This window comes from Physcomitrium patens, chromosome 24 (assembly GCF_059467195.1).
Source record: "Physcomitrium patens ecotype Gransden chromosome 24, ASM5946719v1, whole genome shotgun sequence".
Lineage (NCBI taxonomy): Eukaryota > Viridiplantae > Streptophyta > Bryopsida > Funariales > Funariaceae > Physcomitrium > Physcomitrium patens.
The window spans coordinates 7,042,068-7,067,389 of NC_143433.1; the positions used below are offsets into that span (position 1 = coordinate 7,042,068).

Below are 25,322 nucleotides of genomic sequence, written 5' to 3' on the forward strand. Positions count from 1 at the left end.
CTGTGCAGTCCTGATGTAATTTAGGTTTGTAACAGTCGTAAAAGGTGGCAGTAGCATATGCAATCAACTTTCAGGTCAGTGTCTGATTTTGACATGTTTATGTTTTTAGTGATTCTCTTGAACATAAAAATCAGTGCAGATTGATGTTAATTGTAGGATACACTACGGCGATTGGATTAGGTGTTGGAAGAATGACTTCCAGGCAGTTTTCGAAGGTTTTGGCTGAATCGATCTTATGAGAATGCCAAATGGATTGCGAAGTTGCAATGGGCTAAGCCGTGCTGGCACAAATTAGAACAAGTGGTTGGGGAGGACTCTCTGAGTTTACTTTGGTGATTGCTTGACGAAGCGGTATTGTTTCTTCAAGCTTTAGTTATTGATTCTAAATATGGGCTAAGTGCTTCTGTTGCAGCAACCTAAATTGTACAAATGGGACATCGTGGCAAATCTTGGTTTACTGCGAAAATCCTCTCTTAAAAATTTGAACGCCTTAAGGCCGTTTACAAGTGGAGGGCTTGAATTGTAGGGCAGTCCAAAATTTCTGAAATGACCTCAAGCAGTAGAGATCTAGATCCTCTCTGGCACAATACGATCACTCAATCCCTCCATTGCTCTGCATGAGAACGGCCTGTAAGCCCTTCTAAACGACTCACATTAGGATTCCTTGCAAAAATTGAGATTTTAACAAACGAATAGCTACCTACACAGACTTAACACAGAAGATGGTGGACAAAAAACTCATCACTAATGACACCTCTAAAATACAACTGCTTGTTTTTGTTCAACTTTGTTCCAGTGAGCCCTTTCTTTCGATATACCCACGTCTTCAAGACCGTCTTTTTCTTTCTGGATTATGCTTACACCTTCTTTCTCCAGATTCAGAGTGGTAGCTCCGAAGCTCTTCATCTGCTCTGCAATTCGCTTCACACTTCCCGAGTCTCTCGGACTGTTGGTCCGCGTCGTCACTCCTATCTTGCGACCACCTGTTTTGATCTTAGGCAATCCAAGCCTTTCCTTCTCTAGAGCATCGATGAGCTCCTCCCACCGAGCTCGTAGCTGCTCAGCTTCCATGCTGTCCATCTGCTTCGGCATCACTCGTGAAAGCACCGACGCCAGACTTGAAACTTGATCCACAATAGAAGACTCTGGATTCGAGGGAGGAGGTATCCCTTCATCGCAGTGCAAGTTAGTCATAAAAGCCAAGTTGTACGTGTTTTCTGAGTGTCCCTTGATCGCCAAGCTATGAGCTTCCTCTTGCTCCGCAGACTGCAACAGGGAGTCTTCAAATAGTTTCATCTCTCGAGCCTCCGCTAACGTCGTGGCGCTCGGAAAATTCTGAAACCCCGAGAACTTAACGTCTCTGCGGTTAACTGTATCCCAGCAACAAGTTTCTGGCGGTTCCACTGGCTCCCTGATGACTTGATCTTCATTAGCACCCTCAGTGTTGTGACTAGCACCACCTGCAACCACTTCAAATCCATCAATAAGGTTCTCATGTTTTTCAATTTGATTAAAATTATAGTCGTCAATTGGTTGAAGACAATTCTCAGAATTAGTAACCATCTTGGTTTGATTCTAAACAAATTTACCTCCATTACCATCTGCCCTATTGTGAAGCTCTTTTTCCATTCCATCGTTATCCTTCGACCCCACCAAACAATCCATCCTCCTGTAAGAGTACCCATCTCCGAAAGCCTTGCGTCCATTTAGCTTACAGAGCCGGTTCTTCTTCTTCATTGCCATTACGAGCTCAACACATTTAATATACGTTTTCTTCGCTGGTTGAGATGAAGGTTTTGATAGCCACACTAACGGTGCTTCCGAGAGCTTCAATTCGTTCACTTTACTACGGGCACCACTCGTTAACGCTTGCAAGTTGATAATTGAAGTGTAGTCTTCGTTTTCTGAATTCTTATGCAGCCTCACGGCAGTGTTCTCTACGAACGTCGCGTACTCAGCTTTGTAATCAGCAACCTCACGCTGACATTGCGCATCCACCGTCTCTTCAGAACCTCCTGTTTCCTCCTCCATCAGCTGCCATGGTTGGCTTCCACTGTCTGAGTTCTCATCATCACCTTCTTCAAGCGCAGCACCTGCACTCATGAGATTTGTCTTCAAGTTTAGGTTTAAGTCGAACAACGTCCTTCTACGCAACCGCTTCCCACAATCCTTTCGTGGACTTCGAGTTCCAAACGTCTTTTTCTTCAACCTCAGTATGCGCGGAACGGGCCCTAACCTCGGTGTCTTCCAAAAGTAAGGTTTTCTTCTCAATCCCGCCTTTAGCAAATGATGCGCTGTTCTAGAGTCCAAGCCGCATATTTCCTTGGGAGAATCTGCATCTCTCATGCCACTCGTAGCATGCCTGTTCTCAATGCGACGATCTGGCAGCCTCTTTCCTCTGTTCTCGCACTCCTGTTTGTCATTCCCATCTGTTGAAGTCCATGCAAGCTCCGCAGGAGAATTGCCTTCACCAGGTTGCGCCGATTTGCTTACTGATATGGAAGTCCCCCCATTCGACAGCCAAGTCTCAGCGTGTACTTCTGCGAACCCCACCTGAGAGTTCAACTTAGGTAGAATTCGAGAATCAATTGCCTCAACGAATTCTTCATTCCCACGTAAACCGGCAGTCCCTTGGAACCGGAACTTCTCCCAATCAAACTGTTTGCTTCCGTTTGGGTGCCCTTGCACATTCATTCCTCCAATCCTCAGATTCACTTTCATATCATCCGAATAAGAGCACTCCTCTAAATGAATTCCTGCAGCTCCTCTACCTCGTACACATTTCATGTAAGCCCTCGAAAAGGATCTGGCTTTGTTACTTGCTCCATCTTCACCATCCTCTCTGAAGTTTTGCACACGTCCTTGCACAGAATCTACAGCTTCATTTGCTCCATGTTGATGAACTCCGCAATGCATTGCGCTTCCTCGTGGACCAGTTGTGCTATTCTCGGACGAATGGCCACCAGAGCCATCTCGAGAATGTGGCTGGTTCTTATCAACATTGAAAGTGGCTGTTGATGATGATGCCCCTGAGTCGCTTCCTCTACTTGAAGATTGCGCAGGGGTGGACGAATTAGCTCCCTTGATTCTACCACCTTCAAGCAATCTATCTTCGATCTTGAACCTAGACTCTGCAGCTTGCTTGCGAGTGGTCCTCGAGGACGAAGAAGCTCCAGACCGAGGTTGGGTTGTGCCCTGACATCTAATACTTCGGCTAATGCTTGAAGTGCGAGAACTCGCGCTCTTGGGATCTCTTTGAGTGCGTCGCATATTGACGTCCAAGGGAGGTGCTTGCGGGCGGTTCAGAACAGCAGGCTTGGTGTTGCTGTGAACGGGGCGCCGGGTTCCACATTGGGCCTGCAGATTCGCCAGCTTCTGACTCAGTAGCAAGATTTCGTGACCGATTTTCTCCTCAAGATGCCGTTGCGTATCGACATCCAGATCAGGGGAATAGTCGGTACTACAAGTGTTGCAGTGAGCTGAGAGATACACAGGGTCTGGTATTTTATGAGAGTAGCTTTCTTCAAGCTTTTCGCTAGAGCTTTGTCTTGGCTGGCCCTCACTAATACAATCTGACACCCAGTTTACTCCCATTGCAGGAGTACCTGGAAAAAATCTCCCTTCGTAAACCCACGGAGCTGGACACATCAACACGTCGTCTCTGTTTATGTATTGAGCTCCATATACATGCCCCTCGTCTTGCTCCATTGTGGGGGCATAGATTGATTCGGATGATAGTCCTTCAAAATCAAGTCCTTCACAACAGGCCGGTGGTTCAACTCTGTTCCGTTGGAGGCTCTTTTGGCTAAGTGTCGGATGCTCTGCGTAGTAATGAACAACCCTGATCCAAAACCACACTCAGGATATTGAACCTGAGAAGGAAATTATCATAGCATATTACAAAATTGTTGCAATGAAAGGAGTTTTGGAGAAATAAAAGATAACCTCGGGAAATCTCTTTGGAAGATGCAGGGAGGGGCGAATCTGGTGGCTCCACATCCGTGGCAACCATTCACAGGTCGATAATTCATTGGAAAAACTGCGGGATAGAGCCAGTTGGAATTGGTTGGACGAGAAATAGGGTCTATTTGTACAAACCCACTCCTAGCCTGTGCGTTACTGGAATCCAGCGCACAGCAACTCTTGTCAAGTAGAGGAAGGTTCGCAATAGAGCCACCTGCAGCAAATATTTCCAATTACTTGATTGAGATGTTCAAACACAAAGTACATGAGTGGACATAGTGCGTTACAAGGTACCATGTAAGAGGCATTTAATTGAAGAGAAGAAAAAGAATAGATGCAACTGGTTATCACAAATTACCTGTTTCGTCTCTACAGACAGCTGCACCAGCTCTATCATGTTTCTGCGTTTCTGCGATCTCCTCCATCAAAACCCTCTCATCAGGGGTTTGAAGAGCTTGGTGAAGAATTCTAACAGTCGGTGTGACAGTCATTTTCTGAGAGGAAGACTGTAATTCTAAATGGGTGCAATTCGTATTATGATTAATTTTCTCGTTTGATGTGCAACCTGATATGGTATTGCTCTGCATAGCTGTGAACATCTGCTGATTAGGTTCAGATTCTGTCCCCATTATCTTTGTTCGCCCTGTTAGTCGTCACTAACCAATACTGTCATTACCGGTCAATACCAACGACTTTGCCCAAATTCATAAATTTATAAATTCAAAAACAAAAAAAAAAGAAAAATAAAATTTATATAAATAGTGGAGAGGAATGAGCTCCATTTAACAAAGAAGACCATGAAAAAAGAGGTATGTCCTAAAGCAGAGTATTAGTCACAGGATCGCGGACTTCAAAAGAGAAGGAAGGTTCATACCGCCACAATTGATGGAAAAAGGCACTTCTGAAGTGGTAGCTGGAGATAGACTGGGGATTAGGCCAGACAATCTAACCATAATGTGTTTCACTCCAGGTCTGGCAGAACACACGTCTCCATCCTGATGAAAAAAGAAGATAATTTTAATTTTAAATACAACAAAATCAGCAATTGCACTGATTAGAAGCCATGTGACATCACAGAAATGATACTCTAATGAATGTCAATGATGAACAGTATCTCTATGAATCCTAAGGCCAAAAAAAGTGGTAAATCACCCCTAAGGCGATAAAACAAACGTTTCACACCAGATGCATTGCAAAGTGAAGTCGGTGCCGACAACAACGGAAATAAAAGCACTAGCAAAACAGGAGAAAGCAGAACTCTTAAACTTGACAGGTTGAAGCTGAGAAGTACTAGGGAGCGCTGGGAATCATGAGAGCAATCACTGTAGCATTGCCCAACGACAACATGCTGAGGAGTCCCAAACGAAGTGGGCGCCCCTACGTGCTCTGGGTTGCTGGCAGGCCTCTTTCGATCGGTGAGGCTCGTTTCCATATTACTTTCAGAAGCTCCTTTGGACAGATAACCTCTTGGGGTGGGGATCGTGAAAACTTCATACCTAGGGCCAGAAGACGCCCTAGAAACATTCAAGGTTCCTACCTGTTTGCTTCCTGATTTTCCCTTCCTCTGTCTTGAACGTCGCATTTTCATTCCGGCCGAAGAGATGGGCCTGTGCCGCTTTCCTATTAATTTGCTGCCATCAGACTCCGTCGTCGACTAATTACCTACGAGATAGCCATTCTACATCTGTGCATTAGCTTACACTTCACCAACACAAGTTACAGTTACTGGTTTCAACTCAAGCCATGGGATCCCTTGAAGGATCCATGATGAATTTCTCAAAATACTCAACTACGTGACACTTCTGATAAAGCCTCACAATCGAATATTTTGACCGCCAAACAGTAAGGAATCCTTGGGATACAATCGCAGCAACCATTACTGCCGAAAATCATCATCATGCAGCGACAAAGAGAAATGAATTTACTTGATCATCTTCGCCATGGTGTCGAGTTGCAGATTGCTAAAGATGGTTGGTGTTTCCATTAATACCACAAAGAGTTCACTCCATTATGAAGAGCTTATTCAGCTCTGAATCCACCAACCTACTGAGAGAGTGACAACATTATAACCTGTTCTATGTACAATGGTTATTGATCCTTGTAAGGTTCACCGTTTGAACTAAGTGATATCCAAAATTTGAGGTGGATGCAACCCCAAGGAAATGATTGAGAAAAGCAGAAGAAGACTCCCCTAATAAAACTGCAAGGGAGTCCAGGAGCAGCATGCGTAACAGAGAGTTGTTTCACAATGAAAGGAGAAAGGGAAGGATACGGACGTGACAGCGGTTAGTTGGTAAAACCGTCCATCCTTGTCCTCCAGGCATGCAGGCATGCAGTACATGAAGCTCAAATCAGTGCCGCGGCTATCAATTTCAGGTTTAAATTGCCATGTGACAATATAATCAAAGGAACATCACGTGATCTCAAGACCTGGTTTCAGTTCCCTACTTATGAACCATGTGAGTTAGCAGAATGTGGGATAGAGCCATCCCTTTCCCTGTACAATCACAAGCAACTCACAAGCTTACAGTTAGCTTCGCATGATACCCGCCCTCCCCAAAAGCAACATCACCTCTACAGTTGATCATGAAGTGCCAGACTAACATTAGTCCTTCAAAACAGAGTCTAGGATCTCCTTCAAAGCATCGTAAACTCCTTGCAATATACTTTGTTGCCAAATTCTATATTTCATAGAAATATGAAACTACTGAATGATTGTCGGCATGTGCAGGTTGGTCGCCCTGACTGCTGATTAAGAAGCAGAAGCAGAAGAAGATGCAATCACTTCAAAAGACGACAATGCTTCTACCAAAGTAAACGCACCTCAAGTAACAGATATCTATTGGCCATATGCTTACAAAGAGATGCGTAATACCAATGAAAAACCAAAGAGATTTCATAAAAAGATTTCAGTGCCGCATGTGTACATTTGCTGCCTAGATTTACATCTACTATCCTAGTCTTTGTTGAGGATATACTTTCTATGTGTTCGATTCCGTTCATTAAAAAGCTCTTATATCTTGGCCCCCGTCAGCAATAACACACGATTGAATTCTTCGCTGAGGCTTGAACCAAGGTACCCTTTTGCTACCATTAACTAACATGCAAAAGAAAGGACAGTTGCGAAAACCAATTTAAGCGTCAGCACTAACTGATCGGCTCTATCTCTAAATCTTGTAAAGCCACGAGGCATTGCATAATCTGGGCTTCACAATTTGAGGACACTCATAAGAGTTCTAGGGTTCTGATCTGAGAATAATGTCCGGCCTTAGGGATCCGAGACCTGGATGCAACACGCACAATAACCTAATCGGCCGTTTCTTTCTTCTTAATCTCTCCAGTGGGGTCCAAAGCCTTCAGGGGATTCTCGCCCTTGACGTACCAGCCAATTCCAAACAACGTAACCCCTGCCAGAATCGCAGTTCCCCAGGCATGCGAGTACATCCTCCCATACAATCTCACCGCGTTGTCCCACTGCGCTCGGAGCGTCACGGCGTCGGGGTTCTCTTTGTCGGGGGGGTTCACTGGTGGCAGCTTGTACGCTTTGACGTCTCGCATCTCAGGCGGCGTGTTGGAGGAGCCGGAGGAAGACGAAAACCATCGGAGCGAGGGCCGAGATGCCGAAGCTGGGGCCAGAGTACTACTACCGGAGCAGGATCCGAGGCCGTAGCAGGAGGTGAAGATTGGAAACAGAGAAGCGGCATGAGGCAAGGGAAACGGGTGGGAGTTGGGCAAGAAGGGAAGAATAGAAGTTCGAGAAGATTCAGAGGAAAACGCCATTACAGACCCCAGCATCGCCACCACCTCGCCATCCCAATAAAACTCATGATATAGAGGGAAGGAAGGGCATTGAAGAGAGCTGAAGTATTATGGCAAGGAACAGCAGAAGCAGAGCGGGCATGGGAGCAGGAATGGCGCCATGCTCCCATTGCACTGCTCTGCACCGTCGCTGCACGCAGCCTCGCCTCGTCACCACTCCTCGTTGCTACGCGTCTCTCAAACCTCCCAACTCAATCGTCGGGCTCGAGACATATCAGCCGTCAGATCTCAAGCTTTAATCCTGACCTTTACTTGGATCCTCGGGAACGCGAGGGGGGGGAGCACGGGGGGAACATGTCGGTAACGACACTTGTTTGTTAACTTGAATGAGCACATTGATTTCACAGGATTGCTGGTAACTACACTTGTTTGTTTCTCCTACTAATTATGGAATTTAATATAGAAAAATCTCACAAGCATAATCTTGACATGTTTCCCATCATGTGTTTTGTTACATTGTGAGAAAAGGTTTGAAACGTTAGTCATACAAATTGCGTAGAGTCATTTATTTTTAGCTTTTGGTATTCTAAAGTAAACAGTAATACAATCAAGTACCACAGTGCGGAGGCCGGTATCCGCAAGGCTCGGCGCCACGTGGCAGACCCACAAGGGCTCCGTCTGGGCCCCACGGCGAGGACGGGCCTGGCCTCACCAAGCCGTTTCCACGGCAGGCTGGCGGTCAAACGCCCAAATCCGCCCGGCCCCTCACTCACCCCGGCCTATAGCAGGCCTTGGTGGGGGAGTTTTTTGAGGGCGGGGGAGCGTGCCTGATGGCGCGAGTGTTGGTGCCACCGGTGGCCATGCTCTTAGCCCTCCAACCTGCCCACCCCCCGCCACCCCCTGTTGGTTCTCATACGCTCCCTCCCTCCGTTCTCAGGCGTTCCCAGGAATTGGATCGGCAGTTAAGATTTAATCTGAGCGGCAGCTGAGATCCGACGGACCATGATGGGGCAGCCGATGGATGGAGTTGGGAGGTTTCAGAGGCACGTAGTGACGAGGCTACACGCAGGCAGAGAGGCAGGCAAACCAGCTTGGTCTGGGTCCTGCGTGGCATCCAGCATGGCGTCCCCTGCTATTTCCTACATCTGCCTGTCGCACTCCCATGCCAAGCCATTCTTTCCCACGTGGCACACCCCATGTGACAGTGTATTTCGACGTGGACCATGCTGTGTGCTTGGCTCGGACTCTTGCCTTTCTTACCTTCTAGGGAATGCTTGAAATTTCTTTAATCCTATATTTTTTGAGGTACTTTTATTATTATTATTATTATTATTATTTTATTTTATTATTATTTTTGTAATTCTTTACAACTTTTGACAGTTTGGCTTTTAATGCCGATTTTACATATTCCTCTAGTATTTGCAAAAGTACAGCAAAAAGCCTAGTTTGAATTAAGTCATGTTCTTCACAACTTGTGCATTCAAAATTTTTATGCATGAATTGAAATGAGAAGAAATCTAACTGATGTTGGTAGGTTTTTAGTCAACACATGCATTGAACCAATCCAATCTCATTTACAAAATACATAAAATGTTAAGCATGTCAATTAAATTTGTTCAAAAAGAGAAATAAGTAACTTCAACAAAGTCCAAAATTTTCACAATTGTTTCATGAAAGCAAAGCAGAATTGTAGTTCTGATTTCCACATACTGAAAGCTTTTGCATTGCAGAAACTAGTTCCGAATCATGAAGCCACCTTGTGAAGCACAGATTAATTATTCATTTAAATTAAGACAATGTTTTAAATATTCACTCATGGTGATGGGGTGTTTTTGGGTCATACAAAACTATGGACCATGGTCATTAAGTGTTGTTTGGCCGTGTAGGATGGCGCTTGATAGGTGTGCCAGTGGCCGTGGGGTAGTGTTTTCCCTGAGAGATTGTGTGTGGATGTGAGATAGTCATTGAATGAGAGAGGCCTCTGAACGTCGTAAACAACGTTTAGTAGATGCAGACACATTTTCGGGGGAGTTAATGAAGAGGGTCTAGATTATGAGATAGAGCTCGTCAAGTTCATAAACACAAAATCTTGTAAAGTAGACACTAAAACGTTATCTTCTCAACCAGTGCCCTTTAATACTCTCAGCAGACAGTCCTGGTGGCTGTATACGGCTCCGAGACTGCTCATTCTCAAGGTATTGGAAGGCGTAGAAGGTTTGTTATATATCATCGATGTCAAAAGGAGTCAACACTGTCTAATTCTGCTAGTCAGCACACCAAATTTGTATATTGTCATGTCCACTTTCATCGTCTAGAGAGATTCTATAGATTGAAATTCGCTGATGTGTCCCTCGCATTTTCTGGTAAACAATCAGCAAACATTCCTAAAAAGTAACTCTCATCCATTACCAGCAGACTGTTTTCAAAAACAGTAGTCCTCTCACAAAGCTTGATTTTGCTTCGTTGAAAGTCGGTTCAGGATGTGATATCAGTTGCAATTGGGAATTTAGGATCATTGTAACAGGGCGTCTTTTCCCTCTGGTGGCAACAGGTTCACCTTAATCCTGAATATTCATAAATTACTAAAACCATTGATAATGATAAGTAACATGCTTTAATGAAACTAAGCAAGAGTAGATTCACTAATAGAATCAATAATTTGCTTGCTTCAAGGCATCGTCACGAAAGACTTTCATAGAACATGGGAGATTGAAATGCAAGATAATCTCTGGACGTTGAACGTGAGGTCCCACATAATATCAATCCTAACACTGCGGTGATGGAGATAAATTTACCTGGCATGAACATCGATATACTCGTCCGTCTCGTCTAGAATTTCTTCCTGCCACAAAGCAGACGAGGCAAACTTGCTGAGGAAGAAAAATATTAATAGAGAAATCCAGGAAGAGGTTTAGGGAGCTGTTCCAGCAATGACTGTTTTTAAAGTCATCGATATGTTATGTCGTCAAAAATTGTGTGCACAATGTGAGCTATCATCGACAATCCTTCCACAATCAACTGCTACAAGAGACTGACTTTGCAGGGTGAAATAGATTGGTCCGACCTGAAGAAGCTCCTCGATGACATCTTCCATGGTGATGAGACCAGTCACCTCTTCATCAGAGGAGAAGCTGTGGATGGCCGCTGTCTTTTCGATGTCCAACACATTGTCGGGTGATCGTTCCCACTTCTTGCTCCGCTGATACTGCAGCTCATCCATACCTTGAAGTGATTTTGCACGAGCAGCGGTTACAACTGTTCCCCCTTGATTCTCTCCATATTTGAACTCGCCACTGTTACTTGTTCTGTACCCTTCAGGCATGTCGAGTGCCAAATATTTGTATGCTGGTAGCGCTGTGTTAAACCAGCGAAAAAAATTCAATTTTTTTTGAGACGAATTACTAAAGTAGTATCTTTGAAATGAGCAGAAATTGTTTACTGCAGGTATTAAAATGAGGACAAACTAAACTGTTCATTCATGAGCAAGACAACCTCTGAAGTGGTTGTAGTTCCAGATTTACTTCTGAATCATATGAATCAGCTTCTACACCCATCCTTGACTATCCAGAGAGTATGATGCTGAGGCGTGGATGTTTGTGATGCAAAGATGATTCTAGCTTCTTACCCTTGGAGTTCTGTTGCTGAGGAGAGCTTGGAGTTTTGACCTTCTTACGATCCAGTTTCAATTCGCATTCATTTTTCAGATACTTCGACTTTTCCTTGTACTTCACAACAACGGCCATGTGGCTGTGACCCTTCTGGAATTCATTCAGGATGTCATACAGAGGCATTTCTTCACCTACCCTGTTCACCAGATTTTACCCTCAATTTGAGAATTTCGATTACCCAACACAAGCTTATTCGTCAACAGCACACAAAGACAACTAATCAACATTTAGTGGAGATTAGGAGTGCCGAGGTTACAAAAGGAACCAATAGTGACCGTAGTTATAAGAGCGGATGCTTTACTCATCAAATTACCGAGGCAATTTTCGAATCGTGCAATTTTTTACGGACGTCTCGTCTTGCGGTCTGATAGCCAGCAGATTCTTTACCTGAGAAGAGACATGAGGACTCTGCTGTCAGCCTCACGTACCTTCAAACTGTAGTTCAGCCCTTCTGCAGTTGAGCGAACAAAATGTATGCTGTCAAAATCTGGGAAATAACTCTACATGTTCTGTGTTTGGTGAAAGCATTTAAAATTCCGGACTAATACGAAAGCCAAAGACCAGATAATGGTAGCATCAAACGTAACCATACACGCTTAAGAACGTTTCAAAAGTCCATTTTTGTGCTACGAAATGATACCATGCTTTACTTACGGTCGGTACATTGGCTTACTAGAATTTGTGAATAGTCAGATAGAACGCCCTTATATTCAACACAATAGAATATAATTTGTGTGTGCCATGGAACATAATTAGAATCTGGAGAAACAAATCATACCAGAACAAGACCAATGATATGATTAGGTTTTCCAGAGTACACAGGTATTCGACTGTGTCCTCTTGCCATAATTAGGTTCATATTTTCTCTGAAACATGGAGAAAAACACCTGTCAGTCTCCAACAGCAATGCGATATACCAGAGAAAGACGCAATGGAGTGTTTTTAATGGAAATCTTGGTGTTTTTCACGCTTTGCGTTCTCAGGTGTGCAGCTATGAGACAACGAATTATCAGGGGACTTCCGGTGTCGTCGTCTGGCCCCAATTAAGCAACAAATACGACATTGAGCCAAGGTACAATCATCAACTCACAGATCAAGCTTTGCATTCACATCCAAAGAAAATACTGAGCTGATTGGTGTCATCGCTTGAACTGCAGTCTTTGCAGACATTTCAAGAGCTCCAGCGATTATTGTTGTCTCGTCATGCGTCAACTCTCCACCTTTACCAGCCTGTCATGATGAAAATCATGCAGTGTCAAATGGCTGGTTAATTTTGTAACATGATGGATACACATACCTACCGACGACAAGGACTGTGCACATGATCAATACTCTCCCAAATTTTGCAGACCTCATTTCCATGAAATGCAACATAAGTTTTGAGCTCAGCACGCCGGAATAGAGCCGTTTCTCCGGGACCTAGAATCTTATCCAAGAGCTGCACCAGTAGCATTAGAGATCCCATAATGCAACATCAGAAAGCGAGCCAAAACCTTGTACCTAAAATATAACTGAATTGTGAATTGACTACAGGTTTAAAGTCTTGTGAAAAATATCCAGTCGCACAATTTTTTTTTATCAATAAATAACTATCTGACGTCCAAGAAATCATACTAGCCATACCTTACTAATGGGATAAGTGATTGGGAAGAAAAGAGCTACAAGCACCCGGACTACAGGTGCCATAGCTGCGCCTATTGCCAGCCCATGTTGCGAACATACTGCCTGAGGAATTATCTGTAACATAAAGTCATCAAAGATGTCCCTTGAAAACCACGAGGCATGAATTAACCGGGTGTATTATGCTAACATTATAGCTGGTGTATACCAAGCTCTCCTCACACCACCATCGCATATACATGCACTCACTCGTACTCGAAGAGAAGTCGAAAAGCATGATAAAAAACCGCCTTCTCGCACCTTACATGAAAAGTAAAAATATTAATAGGTGTATTTGCAGGGAAAAGATTGCGTGTCAGCTTTACCTCTCCGAACATCAAGATCAAAGTCACGGAAATGAGAATCGCACCCCACGCTGAAACCAAGGAGTCCAGAAAAATGGGTAGTGCCTACACACAACAATGCCAAGGACATATGAGATTTGCATGATATCTTATACGAACAGATGGAGCGAGCTTTGCTCAGATCTTCAGACTCGAACACATCAATTCCGGAATTTGAGTTGCAAGGTTTTGGATTATTAAAGGTCACGCATCTAATTATATGCTAAACAACAAAATTCAACAAGAAAGCTGCCCTTGGACCAGTACATCACAATTAGATACATAGGAATATGCTTCAGAAGGCTCGTCACTCTGAAGTTTGAGTGAAGATCAAAATATAAACCTCTTGATGTAAATCTGCCATGACATCTCGAAGGTTAGTATGAATGGTCAAAACAATGTGTGCTCAAAAGAAATTTTAACCTCCATTGCCATTGCGTTGCCTACAAGTAGAGTGCAGAGCAGCAAGTGCTGGTTCTTCACCACAGGGAGTATCTTTTCTGCACACAAGAAAGTCAAAAAATCCTATATAGAATAGCACGTTATCTGTCTGCTATCTATGCAATTAACCTTGACCTTATGGGGTTTTGGGTAAGCACTCACGATTATCAATTCCCAGACTTTAGTATCTGCCGAGTTGTTTCTCATTTTGCCAACTCATATATACTACAACGACGATGCTCCGTGTTCATGAACGTAAAGTATAGTCTAGGGTTGGGACTCATGAATGATGCAAATTAAAATTCCATCAGAATCTCTGAGACCCCGAGAAAATTCGACCAATTCATTCATACTTGTATTTTTTTTCTTTCTTCCAAAAAGACGACAGATCAATCCACCAAAACCTGGAAATTTTTTCAGAACTTGGAACTACTTAAGAGCGACCTCAAACCTGCATGAATCTTGTCTGTAGGACTCCCAGACTTGATGAGCACTTCGAGGTCCATAATGCCCAAGGACATGAGTCCCAATGTGAGGCCCGACATCAATCCTGCGAAGATGACCAACAAGAAGCACACAATTATGTACCCCCAGAAGCCTGTCCCGCAGCACGAAACCTCCTGCACCATATTATGACGCTATCAGCAAACATTACAACGTCGAAAAGACTTCATCGTCATCGGCTAACAAAACAAAAGAGTCGGACATGATAAACAGAGACTGCGCGCTCCCTTCTCCCTCCCCTTTTCCCCTCATGGCGCCTCATGCCCTGACCCCGTTGTTGGTTTGTTTCCATGCTCGTCTCCCTCCTCCCACGCTCTTACCCGCTTCATGCTCTCTCTGTGTGTGTATACGAGATGAATTTATGTAGTTGTCACTGAAAGTGTGACTCAAATGAAGCATTTGAGCCACAGAATATTTTTCAAATACAAATATAATATAAATAGAAAGAAATAAAATACACATTAGAGCTTTCAGCTATAAAGTAAAAGTAAAGTAGTAAAGTAGGATATAAAGTAAAGTAGTAAAGTAGGATAGATAAACTCATGCCATTGTCACTAACAATATGCAAAAAAAGTAATTAATTTTGTTCAAAGAACTACTTGTGAAAATATAAAAAAACCATTAAATTACATTATCCATGTTGGATGTTGTGTGTTGCATGTTAATAAAGGTCAAACATGAATCTGGCAAAATTCCATCGCCCCTTACAATTCATGCCTCATCTTACTAGTGTTTGATTGTTCAATTTTTTTTATTATGCCTATCGCCCTTCCTCTCTCACAGCTCATGCTTTGCATTCAATCATGAATTCACCTTTAATTGCATTGAATTACAAAAAAAAAAAAAAAAAAATGAGCCCTATGAACTCCATGTGTCATTGGTTGCTATGATAATATAATGTTGTTATAACTCCATTGCAAGATGAATCCGTATCATTGTCATGGAACTAGGTCAATGTGATTCAACAATAAGGTTACATCAATATAGGATGCAAAGTCTGTAGCAACAAAGATGATATAGCAAGAAATATTGATTCTCTATCTTCATTATAAATCGATCGAAGATGCAATACACAATTTGCTTGAGCTTGAAAAATAATCCTTTTTGAATAAATTAGAATAAAATTGTATTCTTATTATGTAATATGCCTATCGCATCTCCTTTCTCACAACTTGCGGCTTGCATTCAATCACACTTTCACCTTCAATTGCATTCACTTGCAAGGAAAAAAAATAAGCCCTGTGAACTCTATGTGTTGTTGATTGCTATGATAATATAATGTTATTGATAATAATTAATGTTCTTAATACAATATTCTTCATTACAATATTATTGACAATAACATAGACAAAGTTTTACCTCATTTAAAGCATTGTTAAAAGTGTGATGAAATGAATTGGTAATAGACAATTCAATCTACCATGTTTATATCAGAATTTGATTTGAACCAGAATGGTTGCAAAATGAAATTTTCCATGACTTGAGATAGTATTTCTAGCCCTGTCACATGAGGAAATGCATGATTAATAGTTGCAACAAACAACCTCCACACTCATGTCAAATATCCACCTGACTCCAAATGTTGTTTATTAGCACTTTTTTTTTTTTTTTTTTTTTTTTTTTTTTTTACCTTGCATCCAAATATAACATCAAAAATAAGTAATCATCTAGCATAATTAACCAATTTCTAACTCCATTGAGCTAGAAATAATGCAACACACAATAGCCTAAGCATTGGGCCATGCCTTATTGCCATTTATTTTCTCATTGACAAAGCCACAGATCAAGGTTAAACATGCACTTGGAAAAATTCTATTGCCCTTTACAGTTTGCACCTTATCTTGTTGGTATTTGATTGCCCACTTTTCTCTGAATTATTGAATTTCACTTTTAGTTGCATTCAATCATAGAAAAAAAATATAGCTTCAATTACATTTTTAATTGCATTCAATCATAAAATTAGAGAAAAAAAATAAGTTCTATGAACTTCCTATGCCTGCTTCTTTCTAAATTATTGAACTTCACCTTCAATCACACTTAGTTATAGGAAAAAAAATGAGGTTTCAATTGCATTTTGAGTTGCATTCAATCATAGAATTACAAAAAAAAAATAGAAATAAAAAAAATAAAAAAAATGATCCATGTGTATTAAAGTAAAAGTAAAATAAGTTACTTTATAGAAGATATTAACTTAAGTAAGTTGCTAGTGGTCAAAGGTTTGACTCTTGGTATATGGTAAGGACATCCAATGGATATAGGATGAAGTCATGGACCAAGAATCAAAGTCAAAAAGATAAAGTATTAATAAGGGAATATCCAAAGATTAGATATGAGTCATTAGTGTGTTATAGGATACCCTCGAGCCTTGTGAGATGCCAAAAGGATCCTAAGATCATGTGTGTAAAAATCACAGAGTAGAAAATGTCTTGTAGGGCAGCAACCACTATCTATAAGTAATGGATATTGGAAGTGAGATATATCTTATTCCATACTCTCTTTGTATGCAACCTTGCTGATGTCACGGACACAAAATATAGACTTGAAATCTAACAAGAAGTTCAAGAAGAAGTGGCAGAACTAGATTAAACAGATGAGTACAAGAACAACACCAAAAAGGTGAGCTAGAACTCCAAGAGATGTGTTGTCGAGACTGAAGAACTCTTCAGCCTCGATCCCTATATATACTCCTACTTAGGAAGCTTCTCAAGCTACTTCTATTAACTAAGAAGCTTCTAGAAGGTTCCAGAGGCTTCCTTTCTAGAAGCTTCTAGAAACTTCTCGAGCTACTTTTATTAACTAGGAAGCTTCTAGAAAGTTCCAGGGGATTCCTTTCTAGAAGCTTCTAGAAACTTCTCTTCTAGAAGGTTCCAGAGACTTCCTTTCTAGAAGCTTCTAGAAACTTCTCTCTAAAAGGTTCCAGAGGCTTCTCTTCTAGAAGGTTCCAGAGGCTTGTTTTCTAGAAGGTTCTAGAAACCTCTCTCTAGAAAGTTCTAAGGAACATGTCCCTAACATCATCCCCTCCTTTAGCTTCGAGGTCTCTGAGAAGCAATGTTGTTGATAAATACCAACGCAAGAAAATGAAGATCTGTCGCATAACTTCTGCTATGAACTCCAACTGTTGTTCACGAGGCAAGTGGTTCATCGGCCCTTGAAGCCAACGGTAGTGGCCCACGCCTCCGACTTTTGACCAAGCATGAACTTCCGTATCCTCATTGTGAAATTGTCCTACAAACACGCCTTCTGGTTGACCATCGTAAGCAGGCTCAATCTCAAATACGATCACCAGTGATCGGTTACTCGGTATCCTCCGTCGTCGTCGTGGTACATGTAGTTCTTCATCTCGGGGTCGCCTTCGTGAGCTACTCGGTTGCGATACTCTGACTGGCATAGTATCTATCTCTTGGCTATCCATATCAAAAGACCAAACTACGATCTATCTTGGAGAAAATAACTACATCAACTATGAATTTTGCTAGTGCTCTCCCCTTTTCTTATATTGTTGGGAGAACAAGCTTCAGAAAGAAGCTATCATCGAATTGATTTAGGTTTATCGGGATGTCGTTGATGAAACTCCTGTACCTTTTGTGGCGCATTCGCAAGATTTTCAGCTGGCTCCCACGTTCGCTCATTAATGTCATAGCCGCACCAATGAACAAGTTATTCTAACTTTTCCCACCTTCGCCGTGAATCCAATACCTTTTCAATCTCGTATTCTTCGTGGTTCTCGATTTCAATACTAGGTGGCGGACATTGCACTCTTCCAGGAAAAGATGACTCTCGATAAGGTTCCAACAGAGAAACATGAAAGACTGGATGTACCTTCATAGAAGCCGGTAACTCCAGCCGGTATGCCACTGGATTAATTTGCTTCTGGATGATAAATGGTCCCAATCTTCGATAGTCCAACTTATCACATGGTCGCTTGGTCTTGATATTTCGTCGAAGAAGCCAGGCTTTGTCTCCAACTTTAAAAGTAGGTGCTGGATTCCGAAATCTATCTGCAGACATCTTATAGGATTCTTGAGCGGATTGTAATTGAAGCTTCAATATAGTTTGAAGCTCTGATAGTTGCTTCGCAAATCCTTCAGCTGCTGGATTGAAATTTGTTGACGGACTCAATAAATCAAGCTTCGGATGATACCCATAGTTGAAAAAGAATGGTGTTTGTTGAATCGACGCATGGAGGGTGTTGTTATATGCAAACTCGGCTAGTGATAGATATGCAGTCCAATCGTCTTGCTGATAGTTGATGCTGCATCGTAAGTACTGCTCCAAGACTTGGTTCACCCGTTCCGTTTGGCCATCAGTTTGAGGATGAAAAGCTGAAGAAAGCTTGATATCCACTTTCAATATCTTAAAGAGAGATCTCCAAAACTTTGACACGAATTGGGTACCTCGATCTGATATGATATCATCTGGTAGTCCATGATATCGATACACATTATCGAGAAAGAGTCTTGCTGTGACTTCACTAGACGATGTCTTCTTACAAGGAACAAAGTGTGCCATCTTCGTAAGCCGATCTACTACGACAAAGATGCTGTCAAATGAGTTTGATGATGGCAAGTCCGTGATGAAGTCCATAGAAATTGAAGACCATGGTCGACGTGGAATTGGCAATGGCTGTAGAAGTCCAAAAGGGCGATGCCGAGGATTCTTAGATCTTGAACAGATGTCACAAGAGAGGACAAAATCTTTCACATCCTTCCACATTTGGGGCCACCAAAAATCTCGAGAAATAAGCTCCAAGGTCTTATTGAATCCAAAATGTCCCGCAGCTGAAAAATCATGGCGAGATTGAAGAACTCGGAGTCGTGCTAGTTCTTTTGGAATGTACAATCGCTCTTCAAAGTATAAAAGATCTCCCTCCACCTTGAACTTGTCGTCATTGGTATGTTGCTTGATATCAATGGCTACTGAATCTTTAATGGTCATAGCATGTACCTGGTTTAGGAAGTCAGCATCAAATGATACAATAGTAGCACAAAGTTGAAATCTCTCTGGCTTCAATAACGTTGTACATTGTTGATCAAACGCTACTTCTCCAGCTTTTGGTGCAAGATACGATCTCCTTGATAAAGCATCGGATAGTCCTTGCTGCCTTCCAGGTCGATAAGTGATAACAAAATCGAATCTAGATAGCGACATATTCCACCGAGCTTGACGCCAATTTAAAACTCGAGCCGTCATGAAATACTCCAAATTCTTGTGATCCGTATATACGGTTACTGGATGTGCAGCTCCTTCAAGAAAGTGACGCCATTCTTCGAAAGAATCCACTATAGCAAGAAGTTCCTTATCGTGGATCTCATAATTGATTTCAGCAGCAGAGAACTTCCGAGAATAGAATGCAACTGGATGGAGCTTCTTATCTTCACTCATTTGTGAAAGTTTAGCTCCCAAAGCAAAATCTGAAGCATCAGTTTCTAAATAGAAGGCCTTTGTAAAGTCTGGATGTACCAAAATTGGAGCTGTAGTAAATGCTGTCTTCAAATCTTGAAACGCCTTCTCCGCCAAAGGTCCCCATTCCAACTTATCTTTGCATGTTAATCGAGTAAGAGGAGCAGCAACTTGAGAATAATTCTTAATGAAGATCCGATAGAAGTTAGCAAAACCAAGAAAGCATTGTACGTCTCTAACCGTCTTCGGAACCTCCCAAGACATGATTGCTTCTACTTTCTTGGGGTCGATCTTCAAACCTTCTGTAGTCGCAATGAACTCCAAAAATTCCATCTCCGTTTGGTGAAATAAACACTTTTCTAATTTGGCATATAGTCCTCGCTTGCGTAGTTTCTCCAAGACCAAACGAACATGCTCCTCATGCTCTTCCTCGTTTTTAGAGAATATTAGAATATCGTCCAAGTAGATGACAACAAAATCGTCGAGGTGTTCTCGAAAGATGTCATTCATCATATGTTCGAAAACCGTTGGAGCATTGGTAAGACCAAAAGGCATGACATTATATTCAAAATGACCATACCTTGTACGGAATGCTGTCTTCCACTCATCTCCTTCCTTGATTCGTACGAGATTATAAGCTCCCCTTAGATCAATTTTTGTAAAGATCTTCGCACGTCCAAGTTGTTCTAAGAGACTAGAAATCAATGGTAATGGGTAACGATTTTTCTTTGTTACCTTGTTGAGGCCTCGATAGTCCACACACATCCGTAATGATCCATCTTTCTTCTTCACAAATAAGATGGGTGCTCCAGCTGATGATTTTGAATGACGAATGAAGTTCTTGGCTAGATTCTCGTCGATGTAGTTTTGTAACTCTGCCAACTCCGTTTGCGATAGATTGTAGATTGGGCCAAAAGATGGTTGTGCTCTTTCTTACAAGTCTATGGCACAATCATATGGTTGGTGTTCCGGTAGTATGTCGGCGTTCTTCTTTTGAAACACGTCTTCAAAATCTTTATATCGCTCCGGTATACTTACTGTTGAGATCTTCTTCTCGGTAGTTGGAGCCGCATAAATGACAAATGAAGTGCCTTCCTTAGATGATCTTATAAACGCTCTTGCTCCAATGAATAAGGATTTCTTTTTTCGAAGTTTTTTACTAGGTTTTTTCTTGGGTGGTTTTGTGGGAAAAGTCATCTTCCGCAACCTCCAATCTATCAATGGATTATGTTTTTCCAACCAAGAAAGACCAAGAATAATAGGATTTGATGGGGTTCTAATAATATTAAAAATAATATGACTAATATGGTCTTTAAACGTTACTTCTATAGGTTTTGATTCATGGGTGATGCTACCAGACAATAAAGGTCGTCCATCTATGACCTCAACATGAACAGGTTTTGATTTTTGTACTAAAGGGATCTTATGACGCTTTGCAAATTCTTCGTCTAAAAAACAAGCAGATGCTCCTGAGTCTAGTAGTGCTAAGGTTCTCAGTTTTTGAGGGCTGATAAATAGAGGGATTGTAAAACAAAGGGCAGGTTGGGTAGAAAGAAAGGAACCTGATTGTTGTTGGGATATTTCATTGTCCAACCGCACGGTTCCTACTGTGGCTGGGCATCCTCGTTTTCCTGAACAAATACTCCCCTAGTCTTGATTATGCCTCGATTTTGCTTTTTGGGGCAGTTTCCGACTTTGTCGCCTTCTCCACCGCAATACAAGCATAAATTTTCCTCCATACGTCGCTTTTTTTCTTCTATAGTAAGAGATTTGATACGTACCGCATCAATTTGCATGTCTTCTACCTCTGAATGCGAATTTACACTACTTGTCGACATAGTTGGAGCATGGCGAATTATCTGTTGTCTTGAGCGTTGGTCTTGGCGACGTTGGAATAGGCGATTATCGCACTTCACGGCTTGGCTAATGGCTTCATTGAGCGTTCGTGGATCAAGAAGAGTTAACAGCAAATCCTTCACATCATCTCTTAAACCCCAATAGAATTGACTCATCAACGCTTCTTCATCCCAATTGATGTCGCATACTAATTGCCTGAAATCCGAAGCATAGATTGATGTAGAACGCATCCCCTGTCGTAGCGACCGGATCTTTGTTGTAGCCCATCGAACCTTATCGTGTTCACCAAATGCTTCCGCAAATGCTTCCAAAAAGGTTTCGAAGTTGTTTAATATGGATGATCGTTTCTCAAACAAAAGAGCAAACCATAATAGAGCTTGACCCGTAAGTAAGGTTCCAACAAGCCCAACACGTGACTCCTCCGTTGGATATCGTTCGTGCTGTAAAACTGTTAACAACCTGATTTGATTGACGAATCCTCGAAACTTGGAACGTGTTCCATCAAACTTATCTGAAAGGCTAACTCGAGGCTCCTTATGTTGTAGAACTAGTGGTTCTTGTCGAACCTGAGGTAAAGTTGTTTCTCCAAGTGTCGAAATTTGAGGCTGGTGTAGTTTAGATTGTGCTATCCCAGATACTCCATCATTATGAAGCCTTGCCACGACTCCTTCAATCTCTGCAGTTCTTTGTGATAACGTAGCGAGGGCATTCATAATAGCATCTAACTTAGACTCCGAACTTTCTGTCATACTAATGTCTTGACCTCCGGCCATTCTAAAACAAGGACAAAAATGACCCTATAAGAGGCAATATTGGTTTATAGGAGGGTAATCCACAACCTATAAAACGCCTTAAGAATTTCAAGAAGAGGGGTAATCCACTCTCTCTAAGAAGAATAAGACTCCAATATTGTAACAGAAGAAGTATCAGTTTAGAGGAGGGTAATCTGCAACCTCTAAAAAATGCTAGTATACCTTCAAGTAGAGGGGTAATCCACACTCTACTAAGAAAGAACTAGCTCTGATATCTCAAGTTAGTATAGTCTTGACAAACTGTCACGGACACAAAATATAGACTTGAAATCTAACAAGAAGTTCAAGAAGAAGTGACAGAACTAGATTAAACAGATGAGTACAAGAACAACACCAAAAAGGTGAGCTAGAACTCCAAGAGATGTGTTGTCGAGACTGAAGAACTCTTCAGCCTCGATCCCTATATATACTCCTACTTAGGAAGCTTCTCGAGCTACTTCTATTAACTAGGAAGCTTCTAGAAGGTTCCAGAGGCTTCTTTTCTAGAAGCTTTTAGAAACTTCTCGAGCTACTTTTATTAACTAGGAAGCTTCTAGAAAGTTCCAGGGGATTCCTTTCTAGAAGCTTCTAGAAACTTCTCTTCTAGAAGGTTCCAGAGGCTTGTTTTCTAGAAGGTTCTAGAAACCTCTTTCTAGAAAGTTCTAAGGAATATGTCCCTAACAGCTGATGCTAAGTGTCGTGTCTTCAAAGTGCTTGTTCTTCAATAGGTTAGAGGCCCATTCACCTTTACTTGTGAGTTTTGAAGTACTTTGAAGTCTTTCTTGTTGTGAAGAATAGATCTTATGGTTGTTACTGAAGTTTGAGTTTGTTCTCTTCTAACCCTTCTTATGCATCTAGTTGTTGATATAGTTTTTGCTTTTACTTGTTGTTAAGTGCATTGATAGTCTTGGTTGTTGTTAGACTCCATATAATGATGTTTTAGAACTTTAATATTATATTTCTTTGCTGAGTTTCATCATTGGTGCTCTAACTTTGTGCTTTCATATACTTAACTTCATAAGAGATTCTCCTATTTGTTATAAGAAGTGTTTTGTGTGATTAGAAGTATTTTGTGAAAGAGGGGTGATTGAAGAGTGGAAAAGCTTATGCAAGAGGTTTAGATAGAGTATAAGACTTATGAGAAGTCTTGTATGTGAAGTTGAAAGTGATACAAGAGTGAAATCACTTGTGTAATTATAAAGAGGGCATTCTAGGTTTCTAAGGCAGCAACACCTTCTTGTTGATTTTGAAAGTTCTATCTTCTCTTTTCTTGATTTTCTTTCTTACATCCATTCCTAAGACATGGCTTCAAGTGAAGGTGAGAGCTTAAGAGTGATTGAAAAGTTTAGAGGTGACAACTTTTACCATTGGAAGAAGAAAATGGAGCTTTTGTTGGCTTCATTGGATCTTTGGGACATTGTTGATGAAAGTGAAGACCCTCCAAGTAACAATGCTGATATCAAGGTGAAGAAGGAGTACAAACGTCGTGAAAGAAAGACTTTTGGGATGATTGCAACAAACCTTGATGATGCCAACTTTTCACATGTTATAGCTTGCAATGGACCAGCGGAAGCATGGAAGACTCTTTGCAATATCTATGAGAGTAGAAACCTTGCCAACATCCATTGGAATTGGCTCCATTGTGGTAGAGATTGTTGTGAAGGACCAAATCAAGAAGATCATATTGAAGGAAGTCCTACATGTGCCAAAAATAAAGAACAACCTCCTTTTCATGAACAAACTTATATCACATGGTTGTAAGGTTCAATTTGATATGAATGGATGTTTTTTCAAGATATTGGATGGCCAACATGTTGCCAAAGGCCTTAGAGATGGAAATCTCTACTTCATCAATTGCAAGAAGGTAAATGGAGTTGAAGTGGCGGCATTTGCTGATTTTCCACAAAATCAAGACAACTTCGGAATTTGGCATCAACGACTTGGTCATTTGAATGCCAAATGCATGAAGGAGCTTCAATCCATGGTAAGTGGCTTGGATCTTAGTCAATTCAGCCATAATGCCATGACACTTGCTTGTGAAGGATGTATACAAGGCAAACAACAAAAGGCTTCATTTCCAAGTGGAGTTACAATACGTGCAACTAAATTGTTGGAGATTATGCAGTGTGATGTTTGTGGACCAATGAAGACACCATCAATTGGAGGAGCAAGGTACTTTGTCACATTCATAGATGACTTTTCAAGAAAGGTGTGGATTTATATGATTAAAGCTAAAAGTGAATATTTTTCAAGGTTTAAGGAGTTTAAGGCTCTCATAGAGAAATAATGTGAATGCAAGATCAAAGTGTTGAGAACAGACAATGGAGGAGAATACATGTCAAAGCATTTTGATGAATTCATAAAGATTCAAGGTATTGTAAGACAAATCTCTACTTCTTACACTCTACAACAAAATAGAGTTGCTGAAAGAGTAAATCAGACCATTGTGGAGATGGCAAGGAATATGTTTCATACACAAAACCTTGGGCATGAGTATTAGGCGGAAGCTATGATAAATGCGGTGTACATAAGAAATAGGTGCCCTACAAGTGCACTTGCATCAATGACTTCATAAGAAGCTTGGAGTAGGAAGAAACCTTATATTTCACACATGAGGATTTTTGGATGTATTGCTTATGCAAAGGTATCAGATTGTATGAGGTCCAAACTTGATACAAAAGATATAAAATGTGTATTTGTTGGATATTGTAAAGGTATCAAAGCATATAGGCTAATGTATTTAGAAACCAAGAAGATCATCAAAAGTCGTGATGTAGAGTTTTTGGAGCATAAGAGTGTTTTTGAACACTTGGAAGAGTGTTCAAGTGAGAGTAAAGGGATGTTTGTGGATACATCTTCAAGTTCAACAAAGAAAGAAGAAAAAAAAGATGATGATGACAATGAGGATGGAGGAAATAGAAGTCAAAATCAAGTGC

General features: G+C 41.4%; 3 protein-coding genes across 18 annotated transcripts; all 3 read right to left on the minus strand.

Moving 5' to 3' along the window:
• Positions 1 to 453: 453 nt before the first annotated feature.
• LOC112276455 (uncharacterized) lies at positions 454 to 6,690 on the minus strand. Of its 11 annotated transcripts, none has more exons than XM_024507795.3 (8): positions 5,889 to 6,690; positions 5,255 to 5,625; positions 4,838 to 4,958; positions 4,529 to 4,552; positions 4,322 to 4,372; positions 3,946 to 4,177; positions 1,590 to 3,841; positions 454 to 1,460 (listed from the first exon to the last, which is right to left on the minus strand). In XM_024507795.3, the coding sequence occupies exons 2-8, from the start codon at positions 5,549 to 5,551 to the stop codon at positions 757 to 759; spliced, it is 3,681 nt and encodes a 1,226-aa protein (XP_024363563.1). In that variant the 5' UTR covers positions 5,552 to 5,625; positions 5,889 to 6,690; the 3' UTR covers positions 454 to 756. The 11 variants fall into 11 exon arrangements, with proteins under 11 accessions (XP_024363563.1, XP_024363562.1, XP_073387088.1 ...); XM_024507794.3 differs by having other exon boundaries at positions 4,529 to 4,606; XM_073530987.2 differs by having other exon boundaries at positions 4,322 to 4,606; positions 5,255 to 5,583.
• Positions 6,691 to 6,835: 145 nt separating this feature from the next.
• LOC112276457 (uncharacterized) lies at positions 6,836 to 7,978 on the minus strand. The gene has a single exon (XM_024507803.3). The coding sequence runs from the start codon at positions 7,756 to 7,758 to the stop codon at positions 7,270 to 7,272; it is 489 nt and encodes a 162-aa protein (XP_024363571.1). The 5' UTR covers positions 7,759 to 7,978; the 3' UTR covers positions 6,836 to 7,269.
• Positions 7,979 to 9,741: 1,763 nt separating this feature from the next.
• On the minus strand, positions 9,742 to 14,681 carry LOC112276458 (DUF21 domain-containing protein At2g14520). 6 transcript variants are annotated; one of them, XM_024507806.3, is made up of 13 exons: positions 14,541 to 14,681; positions 14,286 to 14,384; positions 13,817 to 13,893; positions 13,376 to 13,459; positions 13,014 to 13,127; positions 12,742 to 12,828; positions 12,481 to 12,620; positions 12,169 to 12,256; positions 11,704 to 11,777; positions 11,348 to 11,526; positions 10,787 to 11,076; positions 10,518 to 10,564; positions 9,742 to 10,286 (listed from the first exon to the last, which is right to left on the minus strand). In XM_024507806.3, the coding sequence occupies exons 2-13, from the start codon at positions 14,377 to 14,379 to the stop codon at positions 10,235 to 10,237; spliced, it is 1,326 nt and encodes a 441-aa protein (XP_024363574.1). In that variant the 5' UTR covers positions 14,380 to 14,384; positions 14,541 to 14,681; the 3' UTR covers positions 9,742 to 10,234. The 6 variants fall into 6 exon arrangements, with proteins under 6 accessions (XP_024363574.1, XP_073386925.1, XP_024363573.1 ...); XM_073530824.2 differs by having other exon boundaries at positions 9,742 to 10,304; positions 14,286 to 14,641; XM_024507805.3 differs by having other exon boundaries at positions 9,742 to 10,279; positions 14,286 to 14,640.
• Positions 14,682 to 25,322: the final 10,641 nt, after the last annotated feature.